The following is an 11842-nucleotide window of genomic DNA, read 5'->3' on the forward strand; positions in this document are numbered from 1 at the left end:
TCTCTGGTGTTACTACTGGTTCGTGCATCCTCAATCCCTCGCTCTCTAATTTGTCGTTGAAGAAACTTGAGTTTTTTTCTTTTTGACAAAAAGTAATCTAAATCATAATACTATTTCGAATGGCGAATTGGAAAGCAAAATTATTGATACAATACACTATATCATGAAAAAGAGAGTTCAACAGACAAAATGATTCTTAAAATCTTGATTTTACTCAACATTCTTATATTTGTGGGGTGCAAAAATCAAATAGGGATATTTTGTCTTTTTCTTGTCAAATAATGTAATCTGTTAACCCATGAAAGGTGGTTTTATTAGCCACGTTCCATCCATAAGCACCAGGCCATCTCTGACTATATATTTTTCTATCTGTCATGTAATTTTTCTCTTTTTTTTTTTTTTTTAACAATTGGAATGACTTGCAAAACTTAATAAATTACATAGCTGTAAACTCAAAAGTATATATAGTTTACTGTTAAATATTATTTTCTTATAGACTATTAATTTTTAGTAGAGTTCGTAGGCGAATGTAAAACTCTTTCTTACTCTTGTAAGTTACATATTTATACACATGAAGTTGAGTTAATGCCATTTAAATGATTGTGACTGAAGATGAAGAGGAGGAGAAAAAGATAAAGAAAATAGTGGATGTTGGATGTGGGATCGGAGGAAGCTCAAGGTATCTTGCCTCTAAGTTTGGAGCCGAGAGCATTGGCATTACTCTCAGCCCTGTTCAGGCCAAAAGAGCCAATGATCTCGCAGCTGCTCAATCACTCGCTCATAAGGTATTTTAATTTCTTCTAGTTTGCGATAAAAGTGAACCGTTTCTTTTTTTTTTTTCCCTCTAATTCTACAGCATTGGACCTATATATATAGGTTTCCTTCCAAGTTGCGGATGCGTTGGAACAGCCATTTGAAGACGGAAAATTCGATCTGGTATGGTCGATGGAGAGCGGTGAGCATATGCCTGACAAGGCTAAGTTTGTGAACGAGTTGGTACGTGTAGTGGCTCCTGGAGGAAGAATAATAATAGTGACATGGTGCCACAGAAACCTATCCGAGGGGGAGAAAGCTTTGCAGCCATGGGAGCAAAACCTCTTGGACAGAATCTGCAAGACATTCTATCTCCCGGCTTGGTGCTCCACCGATGATTACGTCCACTTGCTTCAATCCCATTCTCTCCAGGTTATTATATTATTTCTCACCCTTTTTACTGCTGAAAACACTACTTATTAACTGGAGTTTAATTGCTACTTAACTATAGTATCTGAAATATATATATATATGTGTGTTTGTAGGATATTAAGTGTGCAGATTGGTCAGAGAATGTAGCTCCTTTCTGGCCGGCTGTTATACGAACAGCGTTGACGTGGAAGGGCCTTGTGTCTCTGCTTCGTAGTGGAATGAAGAGTATAAAAGGAGCGTTGACAATGCCACTCATGATCGAAGGTTACAAGAAAGGTGTCATTAAGTTTGGCATCATCACTTGCAGGAAGCCCCTCTAAGTCTAAAAAAACTAAAACAATTTGGCGCTGTTATCAGTTATTCACATACACTACTAGATGAATTGAATAAGAGTCACTATGTGAAAGCATAATGAGATTCCGCCGTATTTTATTTTAGATCAAGTAAAATTTTCAGTCTTTTAGAGGTCTTTTCTCCAATATATAGTTATCTTCAGTTTATTGTTCGGTTAAAGATAATAATGTTTTATATATTAATTACGTAATTTTTCTTTATCAATTTCAATTTATATAAAATAAAAATTATACATAAGTCATCTGGCAAAAGAAATGGCGTTGTAACTGCCAGACCAAACCTTCAAAGACCTCATATACCGATACAACTTGGACTAGTTCTCTTCGGGGAGGATCAATTTCAATTTAAGAATTCAAAAGAACACTCTGATCCCGAATGTGTGACAATGCATAAAAACTCTAAAACCAATCATTTTATGTTCCTATCTATTCTTCTTCTTCTTCTTCCTCCATCATGCGAAACCTTCTGGTCTCGTAGACATGGTACATCCACACAGGTTGAAGCAAATCTCTTGCGGCCTCCAGTTTCTTCACTACATCTTCATCACTTTCTTCACCAATCTCTCGCTCTATGATCGGGTAGATTCTTGGAAGTAACACCAACATTGTGTCCAGCTCTCTCCACTCTCTATCTTCTCTACTAACCAATTTCACACATACAAAGTTCAACAATCCTAGAGCTGTACTGTAATCCTTCTTCTCTATACTCACTGCAGAACACATCAAAAGAAAATAACCAATCCCATCGACCACCTTAGAGTTACCTTTCACCAACGAAACTATGGTGTTTCTCATTCTTTTGAATGCCGGGAATTGTAGATGGGATTCCGAGGTCTCATCTTCTTTGTTGATTTCAAGTAGTTCGATCTTCGCACATGTAAAAAGCCATGACGGAAAGCAGAGCTTAATGTGGTTGAACGAGCTGGTGTATGAGCTTTCTTCTTCCAAGTTGTTGTTGATGAAACAAGGTCCTAGTGCAAGAACCACATCTGGTATCCAAGGGTTTAAAGCTGTCACAAGTCTTGATGCATAAGCCGAGCCTAGAGATATCTCAACCGTGGTGAAGAGATCAAGCAGGTCATTTGCAAGGTCAAAAGCTTCAAACAAAGGTTGAGAAGCTTCGGTTGCGTTTCTCATCACTAGGTTTATGAACTTTCCGGCATAACTGGTGGAGCTTTTTGTACACAGAATCATGTCCTTCATATCTGCATCCTGAAATTGTAACTTACCGGTTGAATGGTCGTTCAAAATGGAGATGGCATACTTCAGATATGCAGATGTGAACTTCAACATCCTTGCTTGGAAATGGGAAGCTAGACCCATCTCTGTATACTCAACGAAAAACTTGAGAATTGCAGTTAGTATTTTGACCTTGTTTAGTACAACTCGTTCCTTTGATCCCTCAGAAGCTGCATGAAGCATGAAAACGATGTCAGAAACTTGAATTCTTAATCAGGATGTGTTATTTACCACAGGAAGAGATTTCATTATGTTGGGTAACATGTGGAATGAACTCAACCTCTCCACTCACCAGCATTTGAACGTTTTTGTTTCAGTTGGTTGCCATTACTTGTAGCGGGTTTCTTGCTAAGGTTAGCCTCTGGAGATGTGGTGGTGCCTGGCGTTCCACAGTCACCTGCTGCTTGAAATAGTTCATCTGTACAGCCTAAGATGTGATCCATTGTTTGGTCCATAATATCCTGCAACAAAATGGAAAACCCTAATAATTAGTAATCTGATTGTGTGAAGAGGAAGGTGTCAAGAGGGAAAGCAAAAACTCCTTGCCTCAGCGACCCTCATATCATTCCTCTGAGCATCCGTATTAAGATTCTGAAGGGTCATGTGCAAAGCAAGAGAAGTATATGCCAATACTGGGTACACATCCATGTAAGTGCAACAAGTGGCTTGCAGAATGCTAGTCTGGGAGACAACTTTTAAGGCAAGGAGTAGCTCCCCAGCATCAGACTTGAGTATAGCTTTACGAGCATCTTCGATAGCGAGTAAATCCTTTATTTGCCATGCTATTCCCACAGCAACCGAATAATCTTCCTCAAAACTGATTGCACTTTTTCCACTAACATGTTTCCACCTTGCCGAAGATTTTCCAGAGGACTTTGATTTCTTCCTCGACATGGAATGCACATTCTTTCTTTCTACTTCATAGCCAAAATTGATTTGACAACGGTACGCAGTCTTCTGCATGATACTGGTAAAAGTTCCAATGAGGTCAGAAAAGGCATCAGAAGACAGGAGTAACTTGTGTACAGACCTCAACTCAGTCTGTCGTCCTGGATCACCAGGCGAACCACCACAATTGACAACTAAATTCATGCAATCTTCTAGGACGTCAGAGACAATATCAGGGGAGACCATAGCGATTATATCGAAGACAGATGACTGAGCCTGTGCAGTGGGTGCAAATGATAGCAAGCTTTTCAAATTTACACCAGGTAACAACTCTTTCAGGGAGGCCATACACCCAGAATCAGCAACCAAATCTTTACAGAGATAGTACGCAGCACGAAGCAAGCCTTCAGTCTGGTTATCCTCTAACTTATCACCTGACAAGACTGAATTCAACAAGAACCCAACAAGGTGCCGCACAGATTGAACGGTTGCTCCTAAAGATACTAAAAATTCGCAAAACCTTGCACCGGCCATTGGGTTTCTGTTTATGAGTGTTCTACATCGCTGGCATNATTTCTCATCACTAGGTTTATGAACTTTCCGGCATAACTGGTGGAGCTTTTTGTCAACAGAATCATGTCCTTCATATCTGCATCCTCAAATTGTAACTTAGCGGTTGAATGGTCGTTCAAAATGGAGATGGCATACTTCAGATATGCAGATGTGAACTTCAACATCCTTGCTTGGAAATGGGAAGCTAGACCCATCTCTGTATACTCGACGACAAACTTGAGAATTGCAGTTAGTATTTTGACCTTGTTTAGTACAACTCGTTCCTTTGATCCCTCAGAAGCTGCATGAAACATGAAAACGATGTCAGAAACTTGAATTCTTAATCGGGATGTGTTATACACCACAGGAAGAGATTTCATTATGTTGGGTAACATGTGGAATGAACTCAACCTCTCAACTCACCAGCATTTGAACGTTTTTGTTTCAGTTGGTTGCCATTACTTGTAGTGGGTTTCTTGCTAAGGTTAGCCTCTGGAGATGTGGTGGTGCCTGGCGTTCCACAGTCACCTGCTGCTTGAAATAGTTCATCTGTACAGCCTAAGATGTGATCCATTGTTTGGTCCATAATATCCTGCAACAAAATGGAAAACCCTAATAATTAGTAATCTGATTGTGTGAAGAGGAAGGTGTCAAGAGGGAAAGCAAAAACTCCTTGCCTCAGCGACCCTCATATCATTCCTCTGAGCATCCGTATTAAGATTCTGAAGGGTCATGTGCAAAGCAAGAGAAGTATATGCCAATACTGGGTACACATCCATGTAAGTGCAACAAGTGGCTTGCAGAATGCTAGTCTGGGAGACAACTTTTAAGGCAAGGAGTAGCTCCCCAGCATCAGACTTGAGTATAGCTTTACGAGCATCTTCGATAGCGAGTAAATCCTTTATTTGCCATGCTATTCCCACAGCAACCGAATAATCTTCCTCAAAACTGATTGCACTTTTTCCACTAACATGTTTCCACCTTGCCGAAGATTTTCCAGAGGACTTTGATTTCTTCCTCGACATGGAATGCACATTCTTTCTTTCTACTTCATAGCCAAAATTGATTTGACAACGGTACGCAGTCTTCTGCATGATACTGGTAAAAGTTCCAATGAGGTCACTAAAGGCATCAGAAGACAGGAGTAACTTGTGTACAGACCTCAACTCAGTCTGTCGTCCTGGATCACCAGGCGAACCACCACAATTGACAACTAAATTCATGCAATCTTCTAGGACGTCAGAGACAATATCAGGGGAGACCATAGCGATTATATCGAAGACAGATGACTGAGCCTGTGCAGTGGGTGCAAATGATAGCAAGCTTTTCAAATTTACACCAGGTAACAACTCTTTCAGGGAGGCCATACACCCAGAATCAGCAACCAAATCTTTACAGAGATAGTACGCAGCACGAAGCAAGCCTTCAGTCTGGTTATCCTCTAACTTATCACCTGACAAGACTGAATTCAACAAGAACCCAACAAGGTGCCGCACAGATTGAACGGTTGCTCCTAAAGATACTAAAAATTCGCAAAACCTTGCACCGGCCATTGGGTTTCTGTTTATGAGTGTTCTACATCGCTGGCATGCCTCCTCAGCTCTCTTTCTTGATGGAAAGTATGATGGTATTAGCAGTCGAGCGATTCCCTTAGCAACATGAGTCTGATCAGAGGCAAGCACAGATAATAACACATCCAAGCTCACTACCTGCGTATAACAAGGAAAGTGTTTAACCAGTAACTCAAGAAAAGTAAATAAAAAAATATCACGCATCTGAAACAAAAAAGGGAAGGCCCTCCTCCTACCGTGTTAAACTGGAAAGCACGAACATCTCGTAAAAGAAGCAGCAGATCTACCATGGCAACGCGTACTGAAGTAACACTATCTAGCATCAGATGCCCCAGTCTTGGCAGAACCACTTTAAGTATGCCATGGGATTGTGGGTTTGCGAGGAGGTAAGTAATACCATTAACCGTTGAAAGTCTAACCTCACTGCACGATTCATGTGACATAACATCGAAAATATTTGTGAGGACCTTGGTAATTGTTGCTGATGGAATCACTTCCCAGAAAAGATAGAAAACTCGGCAGAGACCTTCCACAGCAACAGACCTCACATCTGGACATTCATCACTCATCAATTTTTCCAACAAGTAGAACNATTTACACCAGGTAACAACTCTTTCAGGGAGGCCATACACCCAGAATCAGCAACCAAATCTTTACAGAGATAGTACGCAGCACGAAGCAAGCCTTCAGTCTGGTTATCCTCTAACTTATCACCTGACAAGACTGAATTCAACAAGAACCCAACAAGGTGCCGCACAGATTGAACGGTTGCTCCTAAAGATACTAAAAATTCGCAAAACCTTGCACCGGCCATTGGGTTTCTGTTTATGAGTGTTCTACATCGCTGGCATGCCTCCTCAGCTCTCTTTCTTGATGGAAAGTATGATGGTATTAGCAGTCGAGCGATTCCCTTAGCAACATGAGTCTGATCAGAGGCAAGCACAGATAATAACACATCCAAGCTCACTACCTGCGTATAACAAGGAAAGTGTTTAACCAGTAACTCAAGAAAAGTAAATAAAAAAATATCACGCATCTGAAACAAAAAAGGGAAGGCCCTCCTCCTACCGTGTTAAACTGGAAAGCACGAACATCTCGTAAAAGAAGCAGCAGATCTACCATGGCAACGCGTACTGAAGTAACACTATCTAGCATCAGATGCCCCAGTCTTGGCAGAACCACTTTAAGTATGCCATGGGATTGTGGGTTTGCGAGGAGGTAAGTAATACCATTAACCGTTGAAAGTCTAACCTCACTGCACGATTCATGTGACATAACATCGAAAATATTTGTGAGGACCTTGGTAATTGTTGCTGATGGAATCACTTCCCAGAAAAGATAGAAAACTCGGCAGAGACCTTCCACAGCAACAGACCTCACATCTGGACATTCATCACTCATCAATTTTTCCAACAAGTAGAACTGTTTGTCAAGTAGGCAATCTTTTGCTTCTTTTGTTGCATCAGGATCCTCCATGGGGAAAAGATCCAGAAGCAAATGTAAAGCATTTAAACGAACATTTGAATTTGCAACCTGAAAGAAGAAGATAAAGAGTAGCAAAATCACTTCCTGCTAGCTGATATCACCCCTATGTTTATTCTTTGAGAAGAAGGCAAAGGCTTTAAAAAAAAAACAAACCTGCAATGAGCGAAATATCATAGGCTCAGCAAGGCTAAAGAGAAGCTTCTCAACTCCTTGAGTCGTTCGCTGACTGATAAAGCCTTGCAAAACCCTCCTTAAAGAAGCAGAAAAGGCGCAAGAACTAGCGTGAATACAAGTATCAATAATCCCCTGCAAAAAACCATCTTCAATCTCACCTTTCAAATCTTGCTGCTCCACTTCTTTCCAAGCTCTAAACAAAATCCCACCAAAACCCTCAAGCACAGACTTCCTCGCCAAAGGGATCTGAGCCTTAACAACAGCAAGACCGGCCTTCATCAACTGTCGGCTAAGCCCAAAGGCAAAGGAAACAAACCTCTGACCATCTTCAGTCTTGACGTAGAGAGGAGAAACCACACAGCGCATCAGCAACATCCTCAGATCTTCAATACTCTCATCCTCAAAATCAAACAATGTAAACGCTTCCCTAAGCATATACACTCTATGAACATCAACTTTCTTCTTCAAGGTCAATGACCTCGAAAGCAAAAACGGTAACGACTGCGAAATCAAAGACTCTCTTCCCACTAAACCTTCCTTCCACCAACACTCACAAATCCCAGCAATCTCGAGACACAGAACCGAATCCGACTCGAACAGTCTAAGATTATCGTGCAGAAATTGAGCAGCGGGAAGTAAATCCGAAGTTGAAAAAGCTTTTTTGGGATTCAGAAGACATAGATGAACAGCATGAGAAAGAACCTCAAGAGAACTGAGGAGGATCTCCTGCTTACGCTGACCCGAATCCAGTACGGATCCAACTCGTTGGCGTTTCGGCGGAGGCGAATTGGAAGGAGAAGGGACGTAGGGAGTAGTAGTATCATCATCATCATNCAAAATCCCACCAAAACCCTCAAGCACAGACTTCCTCGCCAAAGGAATCTGAGCCTTAACAACAGCAAGACCGGCCTTCATCAACTGTCGGCTAAGCCCAAAGGCAAAGGAAACAAACCTCTGACCATCTTCAGTCTTGACGTAGAGAGGAGAAACCACACAGCGCATCAGCAACATCCTCAGATCTTCAATACTCTCATCCTCAAAATCAAACAATGTAAACGCTTCCCTAAGCATATACACTCTATGAACATCAACTTTCTTCTTCAAGGTCAATGACCTCGAAAGCAAAAACGGTAACGACTGCGAAATCAAAGACTCTCTTCCCACTAAACCTTCCTTCCACCAACACTCACAAATCCCAGCAATCTCGAGACACAGAACCGAATCCGACTCGAACAGTCTAAGATTATCGTGCAAAAATTGAGCAGCGGGAAGTAAATCCGAAGTTGAAAAAGCTTTTTTGGGATTCAGAAGACATAGATGAACAGCATGAGAAAGAACCTCAAGAGAACTGAGGAGGATCTCCTGCTTACGCTGACCCGAATCCAGTACGGATCCAACTCGTTGGCGTTTCGGCGGAGGCGAATTGGAAGGAGAAGGGACGTAGGGAGTAGTAGTATCATCATCATCATCGAGTTTTTGGAAGGATTCTGTGTGTTGGTGGATTGACTTGTGAAGAGCGAGTGGGAGAGAAGATGAGAGGTCTGACGAGGGTTTCACGGCGTAGATGATTGATTTCAGCGCCGCCTTTGAGGTTTTTAGGGATAATTTGATGGCGGTTGAGATGAATTCGTCGGCGGATGTCTTGAGAGATGACCGGAGCCTTTTCTCCATTTTCTGCAATTTCAATTTTTTTTTTTTTTTTCTTCTTTGTTTTTGCCAGTAACTTTTTGAATTTTTGTAAAACCTACGGCGCTGTGACAGACAATACGTCGTCTTCCGCGTTTTTAAACCAAAAAGGTCAAGAAGACAGTTAGATTTTGAAACCAAGCTGAAGAAGACATTAGACTAACACTGTTGGATGTTGGAACAACAAGCTTCTTTTAGACATATCACGAACGGCAATAGCCCAAACCTATAATTTTCTTTGATGATAAAATAAGTCCGCATACCCTATATTCAAACCGGTTTCGGGTACCCGATGACCAACCCTCTTGACAACTATTGCTTTATGTAGTATATCACGAACGCTTCCTTTCAATTTCTCAAAAAAGTACGCCCATCATCAAAATGTCACGTACGAAACTACCAATTATCCCGTCTACTAATACTATACACTAGAAAATAGAAATCCTACTTTTCTAGCTCTACCTGGCCTGACAAAAAAACACTAGGCATACAGAGAAGAAAATAAAATCTTGTTGTTACTTTATATCATTTATTCCAAAGTACAAAAAATGTACTCCCTTCACTAAAATTTGGTTCCATAGTAGACTTCACCGAACAAAATGCAAATAACATCAAATATAACCTATAAAACGCGCGACAAAGCGAAGTAGAAGAGTAGTAGCTAGTAACTTCTCCTAGGCACAGCAAGAGCCTTAAGCGGGTGTTTCATGACGACGGTGAACTCGAGCTTCTCAGTCAAGTCAACCTCATGACCTTGGACCTCTTTCCACTCAAACTCCCTCACCATATTCGCCACATAATACTCGAGATGCAGCATTGCTAGCCCAATCCCTGGACATATCCTCCTTCCAGCTCCAAACGGCATCATCTTTATCCCCCTGCTGCCGGTTATGTCCACCGATTCTTCTTGGGCCCCAATAAACCTCTCCGGGTTGAACGCCATTGGTTCCTCCCACACCTTTGGATCCCTCCCTATCTCTGCCACCATGAAATTAATCGTCCCCTTCTTCGGAACCTTGTACCCTCCCAATACGGTGTCTTCCGTGACACTATGCGGTAGCACAAAGTGTCCCGGAGGATGCCTCCGGAGACCCTCCAGCACCACCGCCTTGAGATACGGCATCTTCTGCGCGTCTTCTTCTTCCACTTCCTTCGCTTCTTCTTCCCCAACTACGCTTTTGATCTCCTCGTACAGTCTCCTCTGGATATTCGGGTTCTTGACGAGGTTGGCCATGATCCACTGCAGCGCCGTGGCTGTTGTATCAGTCCCGGCATTGAGAAACTCAGAGCACAAACTCACAATCTCGTCCTCGTTCAACTTCCTCTTCTCATCTGGAAGCTCCACATCGAGCAGAGTATCAACATATGACTGTACATACTCTTTGTTGTCTTCCTCTTCCTCTGGTGATCTCTTCTTCCTCTCTTCAACAATCTTCCTCCGAGCACGAATCAGCGGAAGCAAAACGTCGTGCTGCTCTCTCCTCATCTGGAAAAACTCTTCCCATCTCTTTCGCAGAATCAGTTTAGTGAACTTAGGCCAGAGATTAAGGATGTTGAACCTAGTAAACCCAAGAAGCTGTCTCCTCTGAACATATTCCACCTGTTTGATTTGCTTCTCGTCGAGCTTATCACCAAAACACATGAGGACAAGAAGTGCAAACATTGCATAGTGAAGATGATCAACCACAAGGATCGGTTCTTCACCTCTGTTCTTACGAAATCGATCAAAGAGGATCTCAAGAACCCACCGCCGCGCGTGAGTGTAAGATCCCACGCGCGACGGGTGGAGAATCTCAGAGGTGAGATTACGGCGGAGAAGCCGCCACGTGGCTCCGTACAAACAAGAGCTGATGTTATGTTGGTTGCTAGAAACGATCTTGCTGACCGGAGGCGCCGGTGGACGATCAGCGAAAACGGCGCCGTTCAAGACTAGAGCCTGGTGAGCGAGAGAACGATCGGCGACGAAGATGGCGGGGCGGGAAGTGATGCGGAGAGTGATGATTGGACCTAGACGGTTGTGGACGGAGCGGAGATAGCTGTCGAGACCACCTAAGCCTTGCCGGAGCCACTGGAGGGTTCCAACGAAAGGGAAGAAGTTAGGGTCAGGTGGTAACGGAAGAGAGGAAGAGTCACGGAGACGAAGGAGGAGGAGATTGAGAAGGAGAGATATGGAGAGAGAGGCCAAAATGAGTAACCATATCTCCATTTCTTTTTGGTTCTATTATTCTAGGGAACGTCTACAATTTATTTTTAGTCTTCCTTCCTCTATTTGTATATGTATATATATACACGTGTGACTGTGTGGCTAAATTCATGTAACAATATTTTATTTGTCAACCTACGTGTAACACTATTTATTCTTAGAGATTAAGCAATTTTAATTTGTCATAATATCTTGTTCTCTTATCTTTTTCCAGATTTTAGGAAATAAATCTGGAAAAAAAGGAAATAAATCAATGGGGTTGGAAATAAAAGTGCGCTTTTTAAAAGTCTGTCTATCCATATGTTTTTAAATAAATTTGGTATAAATAGATTTTATAATAATTAAAAGCTTTTTAAATCCTTAATTTTGAAATTAATAAAATTGAATTTAATTAAAACCTGTTATTCAAATTAGTACCCACCAAATGCATTTTTATAGAGAAAACTCTAGATATCATTTTTATATAAAACTTGTTTGTAAAAATTGTTGTGCTAATTCGTACCAAA

At 41.7% G+C, this 11842-nt stretch overlaps 3 protein-coding genes across 4 annotated transcripts; 1 reads left to right on the forward strand and 2 right to left on the reverse strand.

Annotated features, from left to right (window-relative positions):
- On the forward strand, nt 3–1721 carry LOC104751124 (tocopherol O-methyltransferase, chloroplastic-like; the record flags this gene model as incomplete). Its single annotated transcript, XM_010473009.1, has 4 exons — nt 3–18; nt 613–785; nt 877–1185; nt 1299–1721. Coding segments are annotated over 4 exons (705 nt in total), but the record flags the coding sequence as incomplete, so codon positions are not given.
- On the reverse strand, nt 1722–9312 carry LOC104722825. Of its 2 annotated transcripts, XM_019234795.1 has the most exons (7): nt 7427–8274; nt 7171–7321; nt 6025–6338; nt 4895–5926; nt 4641–4809; nt 4238–4518; nt 1722–2666 (listed from the first exon to the last, which is right to left on the reverse strand). In XM_019234795.1, the coding sequence occupies exons 1-7, from the start codon at nt 7880–7882 to the stop codon at nt 1965–1967; spliced, it is 3105 nt and encodes a 1034-aa protein (XP_019090340.1). In that variant the 5' UTR covers nt 7883–8274; the 3' UTR covers nt 1722–1964. The 2 variants fall into 2 exon arrangements, with proteins under 2 accessions (XP_019090340.1, XP_010439370.1); XM_010441068.2 differs by lacking the exons at nt 4238–4518; nt 6025–6338 and adding an exon at nt 8824–9312 and having other exon boundaries at nt 1722–2947; nt 4629–4809; nt 6857–7321; nt 7427–8208.
- On the reverse strand, nt 9629–11370 carry LOC104722842 (cytochrome P450 89A2-like). The gene has a single exon (XM_010441092.2). It carries the CDS (start codon nt 11337–11339, stop codon nt 9795–9797), a length of 1545 nt encoding a protein of 514 aa, XP_010439394.1. The 5' UTR covers nt 11340–11370; the 3' UTR covers nt 9629–9794.

Source organism: Camelina sativa, chromosome 2 (assembly GCF_000633955.1).
Source record: "Camelina sativa cultivar DH55 chromosome 2, Cs, whole genome shotgun sequence".
Lineage (NCBI taxonomy): Eukaryota > Viridiplantae > Streptophyta > Magnoliopsida > Brassicales > Brassicaceae > Camelina > Camelina sativa.